We start from the raw sequence: 26,771 nt of genomic DNA on the forward strand, positions 1-26,771 counted from the left end.
TGCGGGTGCATAGGTGCCGAGTCGTGTCGGGTTCGGCGTTGAAGTCTATGGAGCCTGGAGGAAAAGATGCTGCAGGCGGTCAGGAGAAGATGTCCGGTGTGATCCAAGGGTGGATCAGCGAAGAGAAGAACCTGAAAGCAGAGGGGACAATGTTCAAAGTCACTAGCCAGTGACTGGAGTGGAACCAGAAGTGGAACCAGATGTTGTCGTCGCGATCAGGTGAAGGTGGACGCTTGTCTCTGCAGCCACGTGGACTAGGTGGTGTCTTCGACGACCAGGATGGAGGCAGGAGCTGTCCCACGCAGGCTCTCGCTGTCGGCGGTGTCGGCTTCGGAGTCAACAGGCCTTGGCAAAGGCAACCCACGCGGTGAGTGGAAACCGCGTCTGGAGTGGACCAGGAGGGTCCTCGGTGCTCCTCTTTTGGAAGGGAGCAAGGGCCAGTCTGGAGCAACCAGACCAGCAGAGAAGTTGTCGGAGTTAGTCGTCTAGGAGGTCACCAGCCAGTCGGCAAGTGACCAGACAACGCGTCTAGCAGCAAACAGGCAGAAGGGCCCCACGCAGATCTCGTGGATGCTGGAGGGCTGATCTTCGGTGCAGGAGCTGCTCGGGGTCGGGGCTTCTCAGTCCCCAAAGCACTTGGACGAGGATGCCTCTGAAGTCGTGCTGGAGCGAAGTGCTGCTTCTTTCAAGATGGCCGGTCCCACGTGTCTCGTCGCACCCACGGATCTCAGCTGTGCTGCACATGTAGGTAGAGGTCGGGGAATCCGGGTCTCGTCGGGCTCTGAAGTCTGGATCTGGGAAGGAAGACGACAAAGGGAAGCCGCTGGACGCTGATGGTGCCTGCTTGTGCAGGGTGGACACTCCTTGCCCACAAGGGAGATTTCTTCAGTCTTCTGTGAAGCAGAACGTCGAAGTCCAGAGTTTCTTCTTGTAAAGTTGTTCAGGATAATCTAATTTGGAATGGGACCAGCTCCTACCTTTATCCGGCTAAAGGGGGCTGTACTACGACCAGGTCACTCCTCTGGGTAGGACCAGGAAGGGGGGTGGTTACACCCCCTATCCTTTGTCCGGTCTTGCGCCAGCTCTGGGGATGGAGTGCCTCAGGAACTGGTTTAGACCGGAGTATGCATAGGGACACCTTGTGTGCCCCAGGCATGTCTCATTCCTTTCAGCCCTGTCCTACCTAATACACAAAATCCTGTCTGGGGTGGTGCTAGCACCTCCCAAGGCAGGAAACCCTTTGTCCAAGCCTCCCTCGCTGGAAGGACTCCCAGCAGCAGGAGGTCAGACTTGTGTCTGTGGTGGCAGCATCCATTTTGTGATGCTGAGGCTCGGGTTAACTTTAACCGGGGTTCACAGTTACATACATGTTGTGTCCCTCTAGAAGGGTGGAATGCTACCCCAGTCGCCAGAATTGGCGAGGGGGTAGTATTCCAATTCGTACGACACCTTACTCGACATGTTTTGATAATGCTATACCCAAGTTAGCAAATAACCTCGAGGATTATAATGCACTTAAGAGTATATGGTATAGCATTATCATGGAAACAGCTAAAGGACTTGGTTCCGAAAGCTGCAGACAGGCTCAGCTCATGCCAGAGCACCATCTCACATAATTCCAAGCACTCTGCCTTCAGGATTGATAAGGCCTGCCATAGGAGTGACTGAAAGGAGGATTTGTGTCCATTTTAGGGTTATATATATGGATACTATATCTAAAGCAAAGGGTGATTACACCACCTTGCCCCAGCTGATTGATCAGCCAGTTGTGTCAGATTTGGATGGCCAGCCAGGGGTGGCATAATACATGCTGCAGCCCCTGGTAGGCCTTGAGTGCACCTATGCCCTGGGTACCTAGGGTACACTGTACAGGGACTGATAAGGTGACTCAGTCCAATTGGATATGCACCTAAGGTACATGGATGTCAATTTAGAGAGAGACAGCTAGGCTGTGGGTCTGATTAGCAGGCCCACAGCCAGGTAAAGTCGTAAACCAGTTGAAGCAAAAAGCAAAAATCGGGGGTGACCATAGGATTGCAGACCCCACCTTCCTACACAAGCCACTCCAACTCTATTGGGACTCGTTCTCATCCACACCTACCTCAGAAGCAGACTGGGCCAGAACCTGGGAGTCCACCACTCGCCGCAAAATAAGTCCTACACTCTCCCAAACCAAGTTCTGGCTACTACATAAGGCCTTCTGGACACCTAGGAGGCTGTTTCTGCACAAAATCAAAGACGATGACACATGCTGGAACTGCACTGGTGTGGGAGGGGGCCTTGAACACTTAATTTTCAGGTACCCGTGCGTCTCCTCCTATTGGGACAGAATCTTTCATTTCATATCAAAAGTCCTCCATATCACCCTCCCAAGGGAATTCTCAACACTCGTCTTCGGATTTGCCAAAGCCGTCACACTCAATGATAATGACAAAGCCCTACTCGACCTATTGCTGACAGCTGCGGTTATAATCATACTTAATAATTGGAAAAGCACAAACAAAGCTTCTTTCCCCCATTGGCTGAATTGGATCACCAACTTAAGAGGGGCTGACAATATAGCCCTCGCCTCAACCCCACGGGGTCGGCCACTCAGGAAACTCTGGTCCTCGCTAGATGAACACTTTGACCTACACAAGCCTCCTTGAAGCTTGTTAGCCTCGCGATCATCCCGTACTTTCACCTTCCTAACTAGCCTGCTGTGGTGGTATTGTTATCACTCTATGAATTTGTATGCCTACCGTCATGTAATATTAGATGCAACTCTCCTATGTATACTTGTATGTTTAGCGTAATGTAGAACTTATGTTAGAACTTATGTTATATTTAATTTACTGTGGTGGTAACGAACAAGTTACTTACCTTCGGTAACGCTTTTTCTGGTAGATACTATATCTGCCTGTGGATTCCTCACCTTGTGAATATCCCCCTTGCGCCAGCAACATTCGGAAATTCTTTTCTTAGCCTCGCGCCGACGTGGATAGGACGTCACAGAGACACGACTCCGCTCGCGACTCCGCTGACGTCACCGACGCCTATAATAGGCCCACGCCGGCGTGACGACATCAGTTCCGCTTTTTTTTCCGTGCCATCGAGGCACACGGACGGACCAATGACAGTAGAAATATACACAGTATACACAATAAACAATTGCCAAGGAGAAACACACAAAGTGTGGAGCAAATGCAAGAAAGCAAATAAAACAACTCCTTAACAATGCAATATAAAAACAATACAATACAATAATTCTGGTATAGAAGAGTGGACAACGGGGAGGTGGGTGGGTCAGTGAGGAATCCACAGGCAGATATAGTATCTACCAGAAAAAGCGTTACCGAAGGTAAGTAACTTGTTCTTCTGATAGATACATCTGCCGTGTGGATTCCTCACCTTGTGAATAGAGTCCCACACCAGCCCCCTCTCCCGGAGGAGGGTGTCCACTCTTCTAAACCAAGAAATCCTGAAGGACAGAGCGCGCAAAGTGGCCGTCCCTCCTGACTTCGGTATCTAAGCAGTAATGCTTCGCGAAAGTGTGGAGGGAAGACCAAGTTGCCGCCCTACAAATATCCTCTACAGGAACACCTCTAGCCAAAGCAGAGGTTGACGACTTAGCTCTCGTAGAATGAGCCCTTATACCCTTTGGAGGCTCCTTACCGGCCAAAGAGTAGCAGATCTTTATACATAGGACAATCCATCTTGATAAAGTTCTTTTATGGACCGCTCTTCCCTTCTTGCAGCCAGCAAAGCCAATGAAGAGCTGGTCATCCAAGCGATAGTCTTTAGTTCTGTCCAAATAAAAAGACACCGCCCTTTTGGGGTCCAGACGGTGCAACCTCTCCTCCTCCTTGGAAGGGTGCGGGGGAGGATAAAAGGTAGGGAGGGTAATGGATTGACCAAGGTGGAAAGGAGTCACCACCTTAGGAAGAAAAGCAGCCCTGGTCCTTAGAACCATCCGATCAGCATGAATGGTCAGGAACGGGGGCTTGGAACTTAGAGCTTGAAGCTCACTCACCCTCCTTGCCGAGGTTATCGCAACGAGGAAAACTGCCTTAAAGGTTAAAAGCCTCATAGGACATTTATGAAGAGGCTCAAAGGGAGAGACCATCAGAAAGGTCAAGACAAGATTCAAGTCCCACTGAGGTACAATAAAAGGAGTAGGAGGGAACTTGTTTACAAGACCCTTCAAAAACCTTAAAACTACAGGAGACTTAAAAAGAGAGGGCTGGTCAGGCAAACAAATAAAAGCCGACAGCGCCGAAAGATAGCCCTTAACCGTGGCAACTGCAAGCCCTTGTTGTGCTAAAGAAAGAGCAAACCGGAGCACATCAGACAAACGGGCTCTCAAAGGGTCAATTTTATTCTCACCACACCAAGTGACAAATCTAGACCATCTACATGAATAGACAGTCTTAGTGGAGTCACGCCTGGCAGACAAGATGACATCCACCTCGTCAGGCGTGAGAGAATAGGAAATCAGGTTGCCCCGTTCAATCTCCAGGCATGAAGGTGCAATGTCTGGATGTGGGGGTGTAGAACCTGCCCCTCCATCTGAGAGAGGAGGTCTGCCCTGAGAGGGAGACGGAGCGGCGGGTGAGAGGAGAGGTGAAGTAGATCTGTATACCACACCCTTCTTGGCCAATCCGGGGCGACCAATATAACTTGGGCCCGGTCTTGGCGAATCTTCCTCAGAACCCGAGGAATCAAAGGTATGGGAGGAAACGCGTAAAGGAGTTGATTTCCCCAACTCAACTGAAACGCGTCCCCCAAGGCTCCTTGCAACGGATACTGGAGACTGCAGAATGACGGGCAGTGAGCATTCTCGCGAGTGGCAAACAGGTCCACCAGGGGAGTCCCCCACGTCCGAAAGACGTGACGAACCACCTCCGGGTGAAGCCTCCACTCGTGGTCGGCAAAGAATTGCCGACTGAGACTGTCTGCACGCACGTTCAGAACTCCGGCCAGATGATTTGCCGTCAGACAAATCTGGTGGACCTGAATCCAGGACCAGAGACGCAGAGCCTCTCTGCAGAGACACTGCGACCCCACACCTCCCTGCTTGTTGATGTACCACATCGCGGTCGTGTTGTCCGTAAGGACCTGAATTGACCGACCGCGAAGGGAAGGGAGGAAGGCCTTGAGCGCCAAACGTATCGCCCGCAACTCTAGAAGGTTGATGTGAAGCAACCTTTCATCTGGAGACCAAAGACCCTTGACCTCCAGATCCCCCAGATGAGCACCCCACCCTTGAGTGGATGCATCCGCTATTACCGTGGCCACCGATGGAGGTAGTAGAAAAGGCTTTCCTTGCGACAGATTGCCTTCCACGCTCTACCAAGACAGATCCGCTGCAGTTTCTCTGGAGATCTTCACTGACTCCCCGAGTTCTCCGTTGTGCTGATACCACTGCCTGCGGAGACACCACTGGAGTGCCCTCATGTGCCAGCGTGCATGGTTGACCAACAGAATGCAAGAAGCCATCAGACCGAGCAGGCGAAGGACCTTCAGGACTGGAAAGACCGCTCCATTGTAAAATAAAGGAATCATTTCCTGAATGTCGCGAATCCTTTGAGGAGGAGGGAATGCACAACATACAGTAGTGTCCAGTACTGCACCTATGAACAGGTTGCGCTGGGAGGGCACCAGGTGAGACTTGGGTACATTTATCGAAAAACCCAACCTGAACAACAACTGAGTTGTTACTTGCAGATGATGGAGCACCTTCTCTGACGACTCCGCTTTGATCAGCCAGTCGTCCAAATAAGGGAACACAGGTATCCCCGACCTCCTGAGATGAGCTGCCACCACCGCCATCACCTTGGTGAAGACTCGAGGCGCAGTAGTAAGACCAAACGGAAGGACCGCAAACTGGTAGTGTTGCGATCCCACCGTAAAACGGAGATACTTCCTGTGCGACTTCAGGATAGGGATGTGGAAATACGCATCCTGCAAGTCGAGCGACACCATCTAGTCTCCTTCCATCAGCGCTTGAAGAACCTGAACAAGGGTGAGCATCTTGAATTTCTCCTGCTTCAGATAGAGATTCAAGATTCTGAGATCCAGGATTGGACGAAGTCTGCCATCCTTTTTGGGGACCAGGAAATACCGGGAGTAGCATCCCTGACCCCTTTCCTGCTCTGGGACCACCTCTATCGCACCCTTTCGTAACAGAGTTAGCACCTCCTCCTGCAGAAGAGACAGATGTTCCTCGGTGCAAAAGCCTTGACAAGGAGGGTAAACGGGAGGGAATTCCCGAAAGGGAAGGGCATACCCATTTTCTACAAGATTGAGAACCCAAAGATCTGATGTAACCGATTCCCAATCCTGTAGAAAATGGGTAAGCCGCCCCCCAACCGGACCCACATGATCCTGAATGGCGGATCTAGGGCTGCTTTTCTGTGGCAGGGGGGTTGGAAGAGGTGGAGGAGGAAGAGGGCTGACGTCAACGAGGACGCGCTCTTTGCTTTCCCCTGTACGATCTGTACATAGAATTTTGCTGCTGCTGCTGTTGCTGCTGCTGCTGTTGGCCTTGCCGGAAATTCCGAAAGGAGCGACCAAAGCCCCTGAATCTCCTGTTGGTAGAAGTGCCTCTGATCTGGAGACCTAAATACTTAGCTGGCGCTCTGCAATCCTTGAATCTCTCAAGAGCCCCATCCGCCTTCTTCCCAAAGAGACCAGAACCAACAAAAGGAAGATCCAGCAAAGTCGCCTGAACATCAGCTGAAAAGTCAGAGGACTTCAACCAGGCTGACCTCCTAGTGGCGACAGCAGTGCCCATGATACGAGCCACAGAGTCGGCAGTGTCCAGACCACTTTGAATAACCTGGCGAGCCGCCGCCTGAGTATCAGAAATCACTTCCTCAAAATCCTTCCGGTTGGCATCAGGAATTTTTGGAATCAGGACACGCAAAGAATCCATCAGGGCATGCACATATCTTCCCATCAGACAAGTGGCATTAGTTGACTTCAACGCCATGCTCGCCGATGAAAAGGTCTTTTTTGCAACCTGGTCTTGTTTCTTTGCTTCCTTTTCACATGGAACCTGAGGAAAGGCACTAAGACTCTTTTTCGAACAGGCAGCCTGAATGACCAGGCTCTCTGGCGATGGATGAGAAGACAGAAAAGCCGGGTCCTCAGGAGCAGCCCTGTACCTTCTCGCAACACTCTTAGAAACCACAGGAGCTGACAATGGTTTCTTCCACACCTCCATAATAGGATCAGTCAAAGCATCATTAAATGGAAGCAAAGGCTCAACCACAGAATTCGGAGAATGCAAGACCTCAGTGAGGATATTGGATTTAAACTCCACTGTTGGCAAAGTCAACTGAAGAAGTTCAGCAGCCTTCCTCATAACTAGATGGTAAGGTTGGATATCCTTAGAAGGAGCACCAGAGCCTGAGGGCAACTCCCACTCTGGAGAGAAATCAAGGCTTCCTGAATCCGCCAACTCCTCAAAACAGCTCTCCTCCAATTCACCTTCCTCAACATCAGAATGTGAATCCAGGTACCTTTGCTCTTCCAAAAGGCGTTGAGCTTCCCTTCTGGACCTCTCCTTCTTACGCCTCTCAGCCGGATCCACCTGCGGCTCCGTCGGATTCGGGCCGACGCCGGTATCGAATCCGATGGCACAGAGGAATGCCTACGAGGACGATCTGGAGCGGGCGAAGCCGGAATCGGCGTCGATGACTTCGGCGGAGCCGGAAATTGCCAATGCGACGTCGGAGCCGGCATTTAAGGCATGAATGGAGCAGGAGGATAGGAGTGAGGAACTCCCAGGCTGTAAGCCAAAGGACCCATGGGACCCGAAGGTGCACCAGAGGGGTACCACGCCCTTGAGAAGACACCATACATAGCGTTAAGAAACGCTGAAGGGTCCTGGCCTGGGGCAGGAAAGGGCGGTTGAAAACCATCAGGCCGGTCCTGAGGAGGGATCGGATTCGGCTCTTCAACAGGCGCAGAAACCACATCCTCCCGAGCCTCTTCCTCTTCACGGGCCCGGGACGGAGACGGATTCGGAGCCGGAGTGGGAGACCGCCCATGCGACTCTGAAGGTGAGGCCTCACCTTCAGGCTCAGAGACTTCCAGAGTAACCACCTTCGAACGTACCTTCTTCGGTGACCTCGACCCCGACTCCTTACCAGACCGACGTCGGGACTCATGTCTCCTCTTCTTATGTTTCTTCTTCGACTTCGAAACATGATCCGAAGCCGACTTCGAAGATGACCTCTCTCGAGAACCAGATCTCGACCTCGCTCTCGACGTCGACCTCGCCCTTCGAGAACGAGACCTCGACGATTTCTCCTTTCCAGCCTTCACCTTCGCAACCAGGAGTTTGGCTTCTCTCTCCCTCAGGGCCTTCGGGTTCATCTTCCGACACGAAGAACAATCTTCCACATCATGGTCAGAACCCAAACACCAGATGCAGATATCATGGGGGTCGGTAATAGTCATCATGGGGGTCGGTAATAGACATAATTTTACCGCACTCCCTGCAGGGCTTGAAGCCGGTCTTCTTGGATGACATCGTCGAAGAGACAGGATACAAAGAAACAGAAATAAGCAACAAAATGGCAACAAAGTACCAGATGGCTACAGAGATTCCCGATAACCGTTAGCGTCGACAACGCGGAAAAAAGGGAACTGATGTCATCACACCGGCGTGGGCCTATTATAGGCGTCGGTGACGTCAGCGGAGTCGCGAGCGGAGCCGTGTCTCTGTGACGTCCTATCCACGTCGGCGCGAGGCTACGAAAAGAATTTCCGAATGTTGCTGGCGCAAGGGGGATATTCACAAGGTGAGGAATCCACACGGCAGATGTATCTATCAGAAGTTATCACTCTAGGACTTTGTATGCCTACCGTCATGTAATATTAGATGCAACTCTCCTATGTATACATGTATGTTTAACGTATTGTATAACTTATGTTTTATTTAATTTACTGTAAAATTTCTGACACGACTCCTGTGTATGCCCCATATGCCAACTTTTATTACTATTTTCTTTACCCTTTACGTATGTACTCTTTATTCTGTTATTAACTTTTGTTCAGCTGTATATCTCTTAAGCTCCTAATAAGAAACTTTTGAACACAAAAAAATCATAATCTTGAAAGCATAATCATCAAATTCAAGTGTAAAGCCACAGGTCAAAATGCAAAACAATTGTGCACCAAGACACAACAAGCAGACCAAACTGGCCTACGCGTTTCGAAACCTTCTATTTTTCAGGATTCTCATCAGGGCCGATCAACTCTGTAAAGAGAAACAAGAAAGGCAAATGTCTAGTGTATGGAAAACCAAGAAACAACAAGAGCGCTACTACACCTAGGTAAAAATCCAGCTTACCAGTATGTCCTACAGACAAGGTCTTGTACTTAACCGTCCACTCCTGCAAAAGTGGGGAAGAGAAGAGGGGGAATTTTTGTAAAGGAAACACCCTTTTTAGAAAAAGTGTGGACATAAACAAGTAGTGGTGGAGGATGTCAAGGCATTTGGTGACATGTCTGCAAACACCATGTACCTCCAGTATGCGCCAGAGAGCTGCGCTGCAGAGAGATGTTCAGAGGCCACGCCCCTTTTTACAACACTCTGCAACGCAGCTCTGTGGTGCTTACTGGAGGTACCTGGTGCGCTAATTGGCCCCCAGGAACCCTCAGGATTGAAGATGAATAATTCCCCAACTTAAAATGCACCAGAAGGTGTGTTTGCACACATGTCAACTCAGGCCCTGCCCCCTCCCTTCACCACTATGCAAACACTCCCTGTGGCGCGTTTTAAGTTGGGGGATTAACTCCTCATGAATCCTGAGGGTCTCTGGAGTGTAACTAGTCCACCAGGAACCTCCATTAAGCTTCACAGAGCTGCGTTGCAGAGAGGTGTAAAAAGGGGTGTGGCCTAAGAACACCTCTCTGCAACGCAGCTCCCTCGCACATACTGGAGGTTCCTGGTTGGCTAGTTGGCCCCCAGGGACCCCCAGTATTCAAGGGTAATTAGGTCCCTAACACACCTATTTAGTAATTCCAAGATCTACACATACATCCACTCATTCACCAACAGTCCTATACAGTCACTCATACATGTACTCACTCATCATATGTACTCATACACCTATACATCCTGTTACACACTGACACTCATCCAGAGTTACTCACACACAGTCACACATGCAAAGTATCAAAAATCCATTAAACTGCATATTCAGTTATACACACACCACCACACTTACTGCTACAGAAACTTACACATACTTAATCTCTTAAGCAATCACTTATAGAAACGCATACGAATTTATACAGGAACTCTTCCAATCTCTCACTCTCACATATACTCATTTATTTATATTTTTTAAGAAGTTTTCTATAGCGCTGGCCTGACCCTAGGGTTTTGGAGCGCTTTACAGCAGATACATAGCAGATTATCACCAAATACAAAATAGAGGAGCGACATATTAACAGAAGAACACAAAATAGAAGAGCAACACATTACAGTGCAGAACAGTCTTAATCTTCGGGGTCCTTCGAAGTCTTAGACAGCTAGCTGCTCCGAGTGATCCTATTCACTCCCTAGGGAGCGGTTGAGGAACAGGATTTTGAATTTTACAAAGGATGGTTCTGATGTGAGGGGGAATAGAGCTCAAGATTTTAGGAGCGCTTTCGGCGAAGGATCGATCCGCAGTTATATACACCAATACTCACATATACTAGTTCAAAACATATGTAGTTACTCATAAAGACACTATTGAGAGAGTCATTCACCCACTAACACACTCATACACACACTCATCCACCCATACAGTCCTGCACACATGCGGTCTTCAACACATACAGTGAGTCACTCATTCATGCATCTATGCACTACGTAATACCCCCACCGAACCATAGACACTCAGACACTCATACTCAAAAAACCAACTAATAACCTATAAAGACACTCATGTAGCTACTCACCAACCCATGCAGCCACTTATACACAAAGTGAGAGACTGATACAGATATTTATATATTTAAACATTACTCACTAACTCATGTATTCACTAAGATACACTTAATCAGTTATACAATCAATTCCATTTAAAACATCTTTTTAGACACGTATATACCCATTTATTCTTCCATCGACCTTGAGATATACATATATAAAACATATTTAATTTTCAGAAAAACACATTCACTGGATGATGTCATAAGTGATCTCATCAGTGATGTCATGAGTGATGTCACTGACTATGTCGTCATCAGCAGTGCATTGCGGGAGCGCGAGTTATAGTTAGCTGAATTAACTATAACGGGGGACTCTCAATGGTTTTGTATGAGAGAAATGGCCAACTAACTATAACGCCCCTGAAACCTATGTTTTTTTCAGTGAATTTCTAAGTTTTTTTGAATGCTAATTTCTAACTATAACGTGCCTGAAACCTATGTTTTTTTCAGTAAATATATATATATATTAATTGCCCTAAGAGTAAAAGGAAAGTGGTCCCTACAAGGGATATCAAAGGAAATATAAGTAATGCTAGTAGGCATACTGAAAAATGCCCCACCAGGAACAGGTAGACAGGTAATCCCTCTTACCATCTGAAAAAGATCTCGACCATGGAGCTCATCTTCTTATACAATAGGCACTCAACCCAGGTAAGGGTTGAAACAACTTGTCCTTCCCAGTGTTAAAACAATAACACCTGTAGAAAACAGGAACACCACAGTCAGGTGTGACCAATAGGTGAAATAACAGCAAAGACACTACCAAAAATGTATCATATTTTGTAAGAAATTAAAGACCAACTTCCCTCATACTACTGAGTAATGGGGGAAGAAAGAGGTAGACAGAAATAAAAAAACAGAATAAAGATTCTGTACTACCTCTGCTACAGCGGAAATACTTTAGAGCTAAATTAGCCTGCTCACCAAATAGAGGAGTGCCATCAAAGGGCATGTCAACCAGTTTATGTTGAACTGCCTCTGAGAACCAAGAGGCCTGCAACCAAGATTGGCGACGAAGCATTACAGAAGAGGATATAGCCCTGTCAACAGAATCTATGGTATCCATACTACAACGTATTAGAAGTCTGGAAGCCTGCTGCCCATCACGAGCAAGGGAGCAAGAGCGGCATGACTCTCCTCCGGAAAGGATGGCAGTAGATCTGTCAATGAATCCCAGCAAGCATGGGTAAAAGAGCAAGGACACAAGCATCAGGGGACCTCAAAGCCAAACTGGTGGAGGTGACAATGTGCCTGCCAGAAGTATCCAGTCTTTTAGCCTCCCTATCTGGAGGGGTAGGCGGAACAGAACCAATATTTTGAGCAGCCAAAGCAGCCTAAACCACAAGGCGTTGATGAGTGGGATGTTTCTTAAGACAGGCCAGGTCATCAAGGGCCAGACAATGCCAATGGGAAATAGAACTTTCAATAGGAGGGCCTGTAGTAGAGTAGGATCTTCTTTCTATGGTTACCCCCACTTTTTGCTGTGTTTCACTGGTTTATCGACTTTAGTCTGGCTATGGCCCTGCTAATCAGGACCCCAGCCTAGCTGGTCTCTCTCTAAATTGGTTACATGTACATTAGGTACACTCCAGATTGGTTACTGGGTTACCCTTGTGAGTCCCTGGTATATGGTACCTTAGGTACCAAGGGCATAGGTACCCCAGAGGCCTATCAGGGGCTGATGCATGTATTATGTCACCCCTGGGAAGCCTTCCAAAATGGCACCACAGGTCTGCACTTGCAGCCTGGGTAAGGGGGTGTTAGCACCCCTAACTTAGATATAGTATACCTATACCTATATATATATATATATATCTATATGAACAGAACAATCTTCAAGAAAACCACACTTCTGTGGACACGAAGACACGGACCCAAATGGCTGCAGTCAAGGAGATTTTACTTAAAACCCCTCCGGTTACGCGTTTCGAGCAACTTGTGCTCTTGGTCACACCATATATCTATATCTATATCTATATATATATATATATAGACACATATAAACCTATAAGTCACTCTTATGGCAGGCCTTGACAATCCTGAAGGCAGAGCGCTTGGTTTTGTGTGAGAGGATGCCCTAGCATGAGCTGAGCCCCTCTGCAGCTTTCAGAATCCCTTCCTTATAGCTGTTCTATTTATATAGCCATACCATATACTCTTAAGTTCATTATAATCCTCGCGGTTAATGCTAACTTTGGAATGGCTTTATCAAAACATGTTGTGTTTGGTGTCAAACACTTTGGAATCCTACACCCCCACCCAGTTCTGGCAGGGGGGGGGGGGGGGGGGGGGGGGGGAGAATTCCAACCTTCTAGAGGGAGAAGACATGTACACACTTACTTACCCGGTAAATGTTTAAAAGAGCCTCAGCATCAAAAAATGGATGCTGCTGTCACAGACCAGTCTGCCCTCCTGCTGCTGGACGAAACTCCGGCAGGGGAAGCCTGGACAATAGGTTTCCTGCCCAGGGAGGTGCCAGCACCTCCCCAGACAGGCTTTAGTGTATTGGGGCAGGGTGGATTGCATTCAGTGAATGCTTTTCAGACACTGCTGGGGCACACAAGGAGTCCCATGCATTTCCGAGTTCAAACCGGTTGCTGGGGCACTCAGCCCCAGCTCTGGCGCAAAACTGGACAAAGGGGAAGAGGTGTAACCACCCCCTCCCCAGGACCTCCCATAGGTGGGACCCTAGAGTTAGTCCAACCCCTAAACTTAGTATAAGTATAGGAACCCAGTCACTGAGACTTTAGATTACCCTGGACGAAACTCTGCAACATATATCTTGGACTTTTGACATTCCATATCGACTGGAAGACGGACGAAATCTCCCTTGGGGTCAAGGAGTGACTCCCCTGTTCAAACAGGCACCAAAGAATCCTCTTGCCGGTCTGCATTTTAAGGCTCCCGACGAATCCCGAAGAATCTGTGACACAGGAAACGGACTTCCAGACATCTCGGAGGCTGACATGAGTCTCCAGCGAAGCTGAGACCTGTAGCTATCACGAGAGACGTGGGACCGGAACTCCTGCACATTTGCTAGTGCATCCACTTCCCGAGCTTTCCCGAAGTTGTGCATTGGGCTACTTGTAGTCCAAGCCCTGAGCACCTTTTGCATTGAAGATTGTGGGCCTACACTCCATTAGTGTTCCGTGGGTCCGCTCTCAGCATTTCAGCCTTCGCGATCCCTAGTCCGTTGACTGGTGGGACCCCACGAAGGACAATGCTTTGTTTGTTGGGCTTTCCTAGTTGCTCCAGACGTGCCCTGACTCCCCTCCAAAGGGTGAGTCTCTCAGACCTTGCTGGTCTGCACCGAAGCCAATCTTGTCATCTTGCGTGGGTTGCTGTTGCCAGGGCTTGTCGAGTCCAATCCGGATACAGACGCTGCAGCACTCGACACCCGACGTCAGACAGCTCGAATCCAGGTCCTGGTTGTCGACACCTCCTGGACCTCGTGGCTGAAGAGTCAAGCTTCACCTACTTCACTTGAAAGCACCAGACATTGGCTGGCATCTTCTTGTCGCCATCCTGGGCGCTGGCTAGTGACCCAGACTCTGTCCCCTCTGCTTTCAGGTTCTTCAGATCTCCGATCCAACCTTGGATCCATCCGGACACTCTTCTCCTGGACGCATGCAGCACTTCTTTGCAGCTCTCAATTGGAATCGATGACGAAACCCGACACGAAAAGACACCTATGCACCCGGCTTCCCTGTGTGAGGTAACACGAGAACTTTGGTGCTCCAGTGGGTCTTGACTCTCGAAGTGTCCAGTACTGAACGGGTTTTGCCATAGTCCACTCCTAAGTGCCCTTAAACTTTAAAACTGTAACTTAAACTTTCTCCATAGAAGTCAACGGTGATTTGCGGCTGTGTTTAGACACGGCATGCGTCCCCCGTGGGTCTTCTGCGTCCCTACCTTGGGGGGTTCCTTTTTGCCCCAGCTTTTCTACAGGCTCTAGGCCTGGTCTCTGTGTTAAGTGCGGCCCTTATACCACTTTTTTAGTATATGGTTTGTGAGGCCCCTAGGGCAAAACATATACTGTGCTTATTTACTGTGTAATATTTCAGTTCTTGTATTGTACTTTTGCCTCTAGCCTCATAAAGTGACTAGAAGGGTTGTGTTTAGAATAAATACATATATTTTATATATATATACCTGGTGTGGTACTCTTTTATTTGATCATTCAAGAGATTATAGACTGGTAAAACAAGCTGCTTTACATTCCTTCAAGACTTAGCCTGAAGGCTGCTCTCCACAGCTACCTCTAGGATAGCTTTCTATAAAGGTTATCTAAACCTACCATCAATAAGGGTCATTTGTAATGGTGCCAGGTGCCCACTCGAATAGTGGACATCATATGCCAGGCCAACTTTTCACAGGGCCCTTACTGGGTTTAGCCCAGGCCCCCAACAAGATGTGAAATAAACCTTCGCAATAAGGAAGCACTGACTCCGGTGCAAAATGTCCAACAAAGGGTCATTGGACACAGTCACAAGTGGCATGTTTAAAAATCCAGCAACTCCTTTTAACATGTGTGAGAAGTTGGCCTGATATATGATGCTCACTAGTTCTAGTGATCACCTTGTATCAGTCCAAACAGCCCTTATGGTGATTGGTTGTAAGTCAACCTTATAGACCAGCTATCCTAATAGCGTGGACAAAAGCAGTCTTTAGGCTAAACTCTGAATGGCATGTGAAGCCAGCTGTTTTACCACATATAACCCCTTGAATACCAAATGAAAGGACACCACACAGGTTGTTATGAAAATAAACAGATATTTATTAACTAACATACACCTCTGAACTCTTTATGAGGTCAGAGGGCTAAGCACATGACAATGCTAAAAAGGAAATACGAGTTCGCACAATATTTACAAGTGCGCCTTAAAACACGACAAACCATATACTCAAAACTATGGAATGCAAGGAGAGAAAGTACTGTAAGGAGATCCAGAGGATGGAGGTCCGCTGGGACTACGCTACAAACTAGGTAAGTAAGGAGCAGGAGGCCCACGGGGCTCACGTGCAGAGTGGGAACTCTCACGCGGGATGCAAAGCAAAGCAAGGACTGACTATAATAAATGCGTATGTGGCATGTTGCAGTGTTAGTGAAAAACATGCTCAAAAGACCATCTTGGAGAAATGTGAAGTTAAAAAGAAAAATTGAAATGGAGAAAAAAAGTAATCCCTATAATAGCATGAAACCGGATCATGTTCAGAACAGCTCCGAAGAAGCAGAGCGTTTGAGAAGATGTCAGGTGTGCCTTCTGCATGTTGGTAGTAAACCCAAAGGTGACAGGAGGTTTGATGTAGTCTGTAGGTGGTTGACAACTGCCTGGGGGAGCCCGCCTTCAACAGCGCGTCACAGAGTTTCAGGAAGACTGGGACCCCTGACATCCAAAGATGGGATGCCACCACTGCAATCATTTTTTGAACACCCGAGGGGCACTTGTGAGACCAAAGGAGAGCACATCAAACTGAAAATATTCCTAGTCACACCACAAACCGCAGGTAGCGCTGATGGGCCTGCAAGACTCATACATTGAAATAGGCATCCTGCATGTCCAGCACCACCATTCAGTCTCCAGGGTCGAAGTCAGACCAGGGTGAATTTTTTAATTTGTCCTTCTAAAGAAAGGCATTGAGAGGACGCAAATCTAAAATAAGACGAAGACCTCCATTCTTCTTTGACACCAAGAAGTAGTGGAAGTAACAACCATGACCCACGACCGGTGAAGGCACTGTATCAATAGCGCCTTAAGGGTTTGTACTGCCTGCTGTAAGACTGACAAATCATCCTCAGACAGCCGTCAGAACAATTTCGAGGACCCACCTGTATGATGTTATGGCTTGCCGACCCACTATAAACTGTTGGATCGTGCCTTCAACCGGACATCCTGTATAGCTTGAATTAGGGCGGGACACAAGTCATCAGGAACACTAGGTAGAATCTGTGTCACAGTATCCCGAAAAGCATGGCAGTAGGTTTACAAGAGGCAACTGGCATCGACAGAAAACAGGGTCAAGCTTGGTGAAGAAAATACCTTCTTTCCGGAGGATTGCTGGAGGCTTGGAGATGGTGCCTCACAATCTGGCGCTTCACCAAAGGGCTAGAGTAAGGTTTGGCCAGAACCCTATGAGAATGTCAGCAAGGACCTTGTTATAGGGTAAGAGGGGCTAAGCGGTGGCCTGCCCCGGCAGCAAAACTCCAGTTAGGAAGTTGGTTTTGACCTCCATGGTATCGAGAAACTCCGCTGCCTTCCGCATAACCCTTGTGAAGAAGGCAATTTCTTCAGAGGCAAAGCCTGTTGGTGAGACTAGGCCAGTTTTAGGAGGGGTATAGAGGCCACCTGTATTTTCCTCATGGTAGGGTTTCCAAAGTTCATCTCCTGTATCATAGTCATTATCAGAGTCCATACCAAATAAAGAATGCAGAATATAGTGTCTAGCGTGCAGAAAAGGGATGTTAAAAGAATCCAGTGGGGTAGGCAAAGACTGTGGCTTGATGGGCAACGAGTGTGGTCTCGATCGAGGTCAGGCCAGTGCTGACCCGCAGAGCACAATGTGCTCCTCGTCTCTGGTGTCGATGGATTTGGCATCAGTACTCTGGGAACTGGTGTGGATCATGGAGGTGGAGTCAGTGTGGGCCCTGGAGGGTGGGTTCAGAGGGTCCAAACTGTGAGAAGTTGGCCTGATATAGGATGCTCACTAGTTCTAGTGATCACCTTGTATCAGTCCAAACAACCCTTATGGTGATTGGTTGTAAAGTCAACCTTATAGACCAGCTATCCTAGTAGCGTGGACAAAAGCAGTCTTTAGGCTAAACTCTGAATGGCATGTGAAGCCAGCTGTTTTACCACATATAACCCCTTGAATACCAAACAAAAGGACACCACACAGGTTGTTATGAAAATAAACAGATATTTATTAACTAACATACACCTCTGAACTCTTTATGAGGTCAGAGGGCTAAGCACATGACAATACTAAAAAGGAAATAAGAGTTCGCACAATATTTACAAGTGCGCCTTAGGGGCACGACAAACCATATACTCAAAACAATGGAATGCGAGGAAAGAAAATACTGTAAGGAGATCCAGAGGCTGGAGGATCGCTGGGACTACGCTACTAACTAGGTAAGTAAGGAGCAGGAGGCCCACGGGACTCACGTCCAGAGTGGAAACTCTCACGCGGGATGCGTACCAACGTCTATGGAAGTTACAGTTTTAGAAAGTTACGGATTCCGGACGAACCCTGCTGGATGGAGGGAAAACAACAGTGGACCTGGACACTAGGAGAGTGAACACAGACTTCTGCACCTAGAAGCTTTAGTTACCTAACCCACAGGCTGCGGGTGCATAGGGCTGAAGTTGCGTCGGGTTTGCTGCGTTGATCCCGGTGATGCATGAAACAAGGAGTTGCTGGCAGGCAGCCAGATGGAGGAGTCCGGTGGTTCCAGGGATGGAACTAGGAAGGAGAAGTCCTGAAAGGGAAGTGGACAGAGTCTCGGTCACTAGCCAGTGACGGTGCTGGAACCAGGAGGGAACCAGATGCTGTTGCCGCAGTCAGGTGAAGGAAGGGTCGCTTCTCTCTGTAGCTGCGCGGACCAGGAGCTGCTCTTCACGACCAGGCTGGAAGCACGAGCTGTCCCACGTAGTCTGCTGCTGTTGGCGGTGTTGGATTGTCGATCTGGTCAACAGGCCTTGGCTAATGCAAGCCACGCGGTGGAACAAAGATGGCGTCTGGTGTGGACCAGGAGGGTCCGGGGTGCTTCTCTGTCACAAGTAAGCAAGGGCCAGTCATGGGGACCAGACCAGCAGTGTTGGATTCTTCGGGTCGTCGCCTCAGAGGTCACCAGCCAGCCGGCAAGCAGCAATCAGGCAAAAGGGCCCCACGCAGATCTCGTGGATGCTGGGGGGCTGGTCTTTGGTGCAGGAGCTGCGTCGGTGTGGGGCTTCTCAGACCCCAATGCACTCACTCGAGGATCCCTCGGCGGTTGTGCTGCAAGCGCTGTGCAGGTTTCTCAAGATGGCCGTCTCCAAGTTGCTCGTCGCACCCACGGGTCTCAGCTGTGCTGTGGATGTGGGTAGAGGTCAGAGGAGTCTGGAGGTCCGGGTCTTGTGGAGCTGAGTCGTCGGATTCCGGGATGGAAGGACTTGCAGCAAACCGCACAGAAGCTTGATGGTGCCTGCGAAGCAGGATGGTCACTCCCTGACCATAGGGGAGATTCTTCAGTCTTCTGGTAATCAGGAGGTCGAAGGTCAAGAGTTCTTCGTGGAAGTTGTCAAGATTAATCTAAAGGGGAATGGGAAAAGCTCCTACCTTTATTCAGCTAAAGGGGGCTGCACTACAACTAGGTCCCTCCTCTGGGTGGGACCAGGAAGGAGGGTGGTTACACCCCCTTTCCTTTGTCCGGTCTTGCGCCAGCTCTGGGGCTGGAGTGCCCCAGGAACTGGTTCTGACCGGTGTATGCACAGGGACATCTTGTGTGCCCCAGGCATGTCTCATTCCTTTCAGCCCTGTCCTACCTAATACACAAAATCCTGTCTGGGGTGGTGCTAGCACCTCCCAAGACAGGAAACCCTTTGTCCGAGCCTCCCTCGCTGGAAGGACTCCCAGCAGCAGGAGGTCAGACTTGTGTCTGTGGTGGCAGCATCCATTTTGTGATGCTGAGGCTCGAGTTAACTTTAACCGGGGTTCACAGTTACATACATGTCGTGTCCCTCTAGAAGGGTGGAATGCTACCCCCGTCGCCAGAATTGGCGAGGGGGTAGTATTCCAATTCGTATGACACCTTACTCTACATGTTTTGATAATGCTATACCAAAGTTAGCATTTGACCGCGAGGTTCATAATGCACTTAAGAGTATATGGTATAGCGTTATCATGGAACAGCTATTAGGACTTGGTTCCGCAAGCTGCAAACGGGCTCAGCTCATGCCAGAGCACCATCTCACATAATTCCAAGCACTCTGCCTTCAGGATTGATAAGGCCTGCCATAGGAGTGACTGATAGGAATATATGTGTCCATTTTAGGGTTAGATATAGGGATACTATATCTAAAGCAAAGGGTGATTACACCACCTTGCCCCAGCTGTCGTGCAGCCAGTTGTGTCTGTTTAGATGGCCAGCCAGGGGTGGCATAATACATGCTTCAGCCCCTGGTAGGCCCTGGGTGCACCTATGCCCTGGGTACCTAAGGTACACTGTACAGGGGCTGATAAGGTGACTCAGTATCCAATTAGATATGTACCTAGAGTACATGGAATCCATTTTACAGCGAGGGCAGTGAGCCTGGGGTCCTGAATAGCAGGGACCCAGGTCAACTAAGTCGAAAAAAACAGCAAAACACCAGGCAAACAAATTGGGGGCAACCATAGTCAGATATCCACCTTCCTACACAAACGGCACAGAGGGTGATTGCATCGGTCATAATCCAGATGGAGGTCTTATTGGATCCTAGAGCATGCCAGATGGATTAGGAAGACATCCTAAGTGTCAGTGATGGTCTCGCGGAATTCCTGGATTTGCCTCTGTGTTGCAGGCGGTCCCAAAAACTCGTGCTGTGCCAGGATAAATTATGGGATGTGATCTGAAGTTGGTTGACTTTGGGAATGTGACCTAGAGATACGATAATGCCCTCTTGCCTTTTCAGGTGTATAAGTGACAGGAAGGGACTAAGTCCCACTTGGATTAAAAAATAAAATCCGTTGCCTTACCAGAGGATTTGGAGTGTGAAAACGACTGATCTTTGGACCGACTTCTATACCAAAAAGGGACCACTTGTACCAGTCACAGCACTGAGACTTCTGATGTTCAGTGACATGAAGTTTCACCCTGTTGTCCTCAATAACCTTTGGATTCATAGACGTTCAGTCTCTGCAGGCCTTTGAGTTGTGGCTCGACCCCAGGCATCACAAGCAAACATGATAAGGGTCTATTTATTACATTTGCTTGCAACCGTCCCGCCAAGGTTTAAACCCAGTAGTCTTGGGAGGTGACATTACCCTTGCCCATTGGCATTAGTCAAATTAAGAGGTAAAAGAAGTCTGCACAGTTGAGAGGAAGCTCCAGATCACAGTCTGGTGGAATGGAAATAAAGAAACTGATATCAGCATGCAAGAGTAGCACCTATTTTGGCCCTGTATGCTTTTTATGGAGCATATGGTGTAATTGCGGAGTGGCACAGCGTCACCTACTGGGGCACAGAGGTAATGCTGAAAAGTTTCTGATCCAGTGTGACACCTAAGGGATATTCACAAGGTCAGAAATCTGTGGTTAGTCTATGTCAGTATAGAAGTTAACAGTGTATCTAATATTGTTTAAGAAAAATTGTCTATACATAATTATCTTCATTTTTACCTGTGCATTGAATGAGTCTTCCGTTAAACTTTCCATCTGTTCGCCAAAGAAAGCAAAGAAATCTTCAATTCTTTTGTCCACATCATCAGTGCTGAATGAATATGAAACAAGAATGTATACTTCTTAAAAAGTGTTTAGTTAATGAATGATAACTGCCACCATCCCCCAACTAAGTAGACTACTACCAAGCATAAAGAAGTCCTAATTAATCAGGTGAGGGCATTTGATTAACTAATAGTGAAGGTGGTGTGGGAAGGCCATGCACTGTGGTGAGTCGGTGGTCATTTTCAGACACTGTGGAATGTAAGGTGGGACTCTGTGAGGGGTGTTACTTGGAATTTAACCATATAAATGATATTTATTCCCAATTTAGAAGTGGCTGCCCCAAGAATATCTCTGAATTTCAAGCACCACAAAATGGAGGAGGTAACGCAGTGTAAGCACAAAAAAAAACTAAAAAAAAAAAAAACATAATAATTTAGACCCACTTACTTGAATTTAGTTGCTTGCGTTTCAACAGTGACTGAAAATCCAAGTATTCCAGATGTATTTCTGCAAGTGGGATATACGTGATAACTAAGGAGACATAGGGAGACAAGAACATGGGGATCAAATCATTGCTTGTATTTTTAGGCTAAATCATCAACCCTGGATTAGACAAAGTTAACTGTTGTTTCCTTACATTGGAATATGTTCTCAACTTAATCAGAGGTTTGCCTTGTCAAGATGTTATTTGTAAAATGTTCCGGCTTTCACAGTGCTGGTCTGAGCAGATAAATGTACACACTGGAAAGGTAACTGAGCAAACGAGCAAGTTACTTACCCTCGGTAACGCTTTTTCGGGTGGGTACAGTATCTGCCTGTGGATTCCTCACCTTGTGAATATCCCCTGCGCCAGCAGCATTCGGAATTTTTTTGTAGCTCTCCACGCCGATGAGGACGACGTCACAGAAGCCTGGCTCCGCTTGAGACTCCTTCCGCCCTTTTTTTCCGTGCATTCGAGACACCCGGACGGACCGACACAAATATGTACAGTATGCATAGTACACAGTATTCAAACCAACACACACACAGTGTAAAAAACAATACAGCAAAACAATTCCATTGAAAGCAAAAGTAGACAATATCAACATTGTAGGTATACAAGGGTGGACAACGGGGAGGCGTTTGGGTCAGTGACAAATCCACAGGCAGATACTGTATCCACCAGAAAAAGCGTTACCATAGGTGAGTAACTTGTTCTTCTGATGGATACTTCTGCCGGTGGATTCCTCTCCTTGTGAATAGAATCCCACATTAGTCCCCACTCCCGGAGGAGGGTATCCACCCTTTTATACCAGAAAATCTTGAAGGATAGAATGCGCAAAGTGACTGTCCCGCCTCACTTCTGAATCTAAGAAGTCAAGCTTCACCAAAGTGTGGAGGGAGCCAAGTTGCCACTCTACAAATGTTCTCTAAAAGAACACCCCTAGACAAGGCAGATGTAGAAGATTTCGCTCTAGTAGAATGAGATATTATACCTTCTGGAGGTTCCTTACTGGCCAAAGAGTAACAGATCTTGATACACAAGATAATCCATCTGGAAAGTGTACGCTTGTGCACCGCTCTGCCTTTCCTGCAGCCAGCAAAGCCCACGAAGAGCTGGTGATCCACACGATAGTCTTTAGTCCTATTGATGTAAAAACTCACAGCCCTCTAAGGGTCCAAGTGGTGAAGCCGCTCCTCCTCCTTGGAAGGATGAGGGGGAGGATAGAAGGTAGGAAGGGTAATGGACTGCCCCAGATGGAAGGGAGTAACCACCTTAGGCAGAAAAGCAGCCCTGGTCCTGAGAACCATTCTATCAGCATGAATGGTCAATAACGGGGGTTTCGAACTCAGAGCTTGAAGCTCACTTACCCTCCTTGCCGAGGTAATGGCAACAAGAAATACTGCTTTAAAAGACAACAGTTCAAGGGACACTTGTGCAAGGGCTCAAAAGGAGAACCCATCAAGAAGGTTAAGACAAGATTTAAGTCCCATTGAGGCACAATAAATAGAGTAGGAGGAAATGTATTATTAAGGCCCTTAATGAACCGTAACACAATAGGTGATTTAAACAAAGATGGCTGATCCGGCAAACAAAGAAATGCCGACAAAGCCGATAAATAGCCCTTTATAGTAGCAACAGCAAAACCCTGCTGGGCTAAAGAAGGAGCAAACTGAAGGATGTTGGATAAACGAGCCCTCAAGGGGTCAATAGACTTCTCTCCACACCATGAGACCAATTTGGACCACTTATAAGAATAGTCTTGGTGGAGTGTCGCCTGGCCGAAAGAATAACATCCACCACGTCAGGCGGGAGAGAGAAAGAATTCAGATTGCCCTGTTCAATCTCCATGCATGAAGGTGTAAGCTCTGGAGGTGGGGGTGTAGAACCTGCCCCTGCGACTGCGAGAGGAGATCTGCCCTGAGAGGGAGACGGAGTGGAGGGCACGAGGAGAGGTGGAGAAGATCTGTGTACCACACACTTCTTAGCCAATCCGGGGGCGATCAATATGACTTGGGCCCGGTCTTGGCGAACCTTCCTCAGAACCCGAGGAATCAAGGGTATGGGAGCAAACGCGTAAAAGAGTTGACTCCCAACTTAACTGAAACGCGTCCCCCAAAGTTCCCCGCATCGGATAAGGAGACTGCAGAATGACGGGCATTGAGCATTCTCATGAGTGGCGAACAGGTCCACCTGAGGAGTACCCCACGTCCGAAAGACGTGACAAACCACCTCCGGAGAACTGCCGACTGAGACGGTCTGCACGTACGTTCGGAATTCCGGCCAGAAGATTTGCCATCAGACAAATCTGATGGTCCCGAAACCCAGACCAGAGACGCAGAGCCTCTCTGCAGAGACAATGCGACTCCACACCTCCCTGCTTGTTGACATACCACATCTCAGTAGTGTTGTCCGTCAGGACAAGAACCGACTGACCGCGAAGGGAAAGGAGGAAGGCCTTGAGCACCAAATGTATCGCCTGCAACTCCAAAAGGTTGATGTGAAGCAACCTTTCCTCTGGAGACCAAAGACCCTTGACCTCCAGTTCCCCCAGATGCGCACCCCACCCTAAAGTGGATGCATCCGTTATCAGTGTGGCCACTGATGGAGGTAGATGATAGGGCTTTCCTTTAGACAGATTGCCCTCCACGCTCCACCGCTGCAGCTTCTCTGGAGATTCTCACAGACTCCCTGGGATCTCCGTTGTGCTGATCCCACTGCCTGCGGAGGCACCACTGGAGCGCCCTCATGTGCCAGTGTGCATGGTTGACCAACAGAATGCAGGAAGCAAACAGACCGAGCAGGCGAAGGAACTTCAAGACTGGAACGACCGCTCCATTGAAAAACGAGGGAATCATTTCCTGAATGTCGAGAATCCTTTGTTGAGGTGGGAATGCTCAACACACAGTAGTGTCCAGTACTGCTCCTATGAACAGGTTCCGCTGAGAAGGCACTAGGTGAGACTTGGGCACGTTTATCGAGAATCCCAATTTGACCAACAGCTGAGTTGTTACCTGCAGATTATGAAGCACCTTCTCTGGCGACTCCGCCTTGATCAGCCGTCCAGATAGGGGATAAACTGGAATCCCCCACCTTCTGAGATGGGCTCCCACCACTGCCATCACCTTGGTGAAGTCTCGAGGTGCAGTAGTAAGTCCAAACGGGAGAACCGCAAACTAATACTGTTGCGACCCTACCGTAAAACGGAGATACTTCCTGTGCGACTTCAGGATCGGGATATGAAAATACGCGTCCTGCAAGTCGATCAACACCATCCAGTCTTCCTGTTGCAGCGCTTGAAGAACCTGCGCAAGGGTGAGCATCTTGAACTTCTCTTGCTTCAGAAAAAGGTTCAAGAGCCTGAGATCCAGGATTGGACATAGTCTGCCATCCTTCTTGGGTATCAGGAAATACCGGGAGTAGCATCCCTGACCCCTTTCCTGCTCTGGCACACCTATATCGCACCTTTTTTCAGTAAAGCTAGGACTTCCTCCTGCAGGAGAAGACGGTGGTCCTCCGAGCAAGTCCCTTGGCAAGGAGGGTAATTTGGAGGGAATTCCTGAAAGGGAAGAGCATACCCATTCACCACAAGATTGAGAACCCAAAGGTCTGTAGTGACCGATTCCCAATCTTGCAGAAAATGAGTAAGCCGACCACCCACAGGACCAACATGATCCAGAATGGTGGATCTAGGGCTGCTTTGCTGTGGTAAGAGAAGGGGAGGTAGAGGAGGAGGAGGAGGAGGGTTGACTACCTCTATTTTTGCCCCTGTAGGACTTGTATAAGGTGTTTTGCTGCTGCTGAGGCTGACTGTAGGTCCGAAAGGAGGACCTCCCAAAACCTCTGTACCTCCTGAATGAGGAACCTCTGGACTGAGCCTGAAGACCCAGAGACTTGGCTGTTGCTTTACTGTCTTTAAACCTTTTTAAAGCTGCATCCGCTTTTTTTACCAAAGAGTCCAGAACCATCAAAAGGGAGGTCCAAAAGTGTTGCCTGTACATCTGGGAAAAACTCTGATGATATAAGCCATGCACTTCTTCTTGTAACCACAGAAAATCGCATGATCCTGGCGACAGTCAGCTGTATCTAAACCGCTTTGAATGCCCTGACGAGCAGCCGCTTGAGTGTTTTGTAAAACCTCATAACATTTTTGTCTGTCTTCCTCTGACAATTTAGGGGCAAGTTGTTTCGCCAAGTCCATTAGAGCATGGATATAGCGACCCAAAAGACAAGTGGCATTAGTGGACTTTTGGGCCATGCTTGCAGAGAAAAACACTTTTTTAGCAGACAGGTCAAGTTTCTTCTACTCCCTATCACCTGGAACTTGTGTTAAAAAGTCTGGATCCCCTGGAGCCTCCCTGTATCTCCTGGCAATAGAGTTAGAAACAGCCAGAGCCGAAAAGGGCTACGCCAAACCTCCATCACAGGCTCAGTGACTGAGTCATTGAATGGCAGTAGAGGCTCTATTGCAGAAGAAGGTGAATGAAGAACTTCTGTCAAAATGTTTGATTTAAATTCAGCTGTGGGAGCTGAAGATCTAAAAGTTCTGCTGCCTTTTTTTATTACTGTGCGGTTGGGAACCACATCCTTTGAAGGAGTATCAGATGTAGGCAAAAGTTCCCACTCTGGAGACACATCAAGGTCACTTGCCTCCCTCAACTCTCCAAATCAGTCATCGGATTCTTGAATCTCACACTCTTCCATTTCTTCCAAATGAAACCTCTGCTCCTCTAGAACTATCTGAGCTTCTCTCCTAGATCTCATTTTAGGCACAGGCGTTGGTGGAGCCAAAGCACGACTCCGGTGGATCCAGAGCCGGCATTGTACATAGATCCGGAGGCACAACCTGCGCCGACCGAGGTCGAGCTGACGGAGCTAGAGATGAGGGAAACGGCATCGATGTCCTGG

General features: G+C 48.3%; 1 protein-coding gene across 4 annotated transcripts in view; it reads right to left on the reverse strand.

Moving 5' to 3' along the window:
• NRDC (nardilysin convertase) overlaps positions 1-26,771 on the reverse strand; it is a 2,107,381-nt gene that overhangs the window by 183,095 nt on the left and 1,897,515 nt on the right. For all 4 annotated transcript variants that reach the window (XM_086952436.1, XM_086952435.1, XM_086952433.1 and 1 more), the window contains 2 exons: positions 21,830-21,913; positions 21,338-21,428 (listed from right to left, as the gene is read on the reverse strand). In XM_086952436.1, the coding sequence (XP_086808562.1) occupies positions 21,338-21,428; positions 21,830-21,913 (175 nt within the window). The remainder of the gene's footprint in view (positions 1-21,337; positions 21,429-21,829; positions 21,914-26,771) is intronic.

This window comes from Lissotriton vulgaris, chromosome 1_1 (assembly GCF_964263255.1).
Source record: "Lissotriton vulgaris chromosome 1_1, aLisVul1.2, whole genome shotgun sequence".
NCBI lineage: Eukaryota > Metazoa > Chordata > Amphibia > Caudata > Salamandridae > Lissotriton > Lissotriton vulgaris.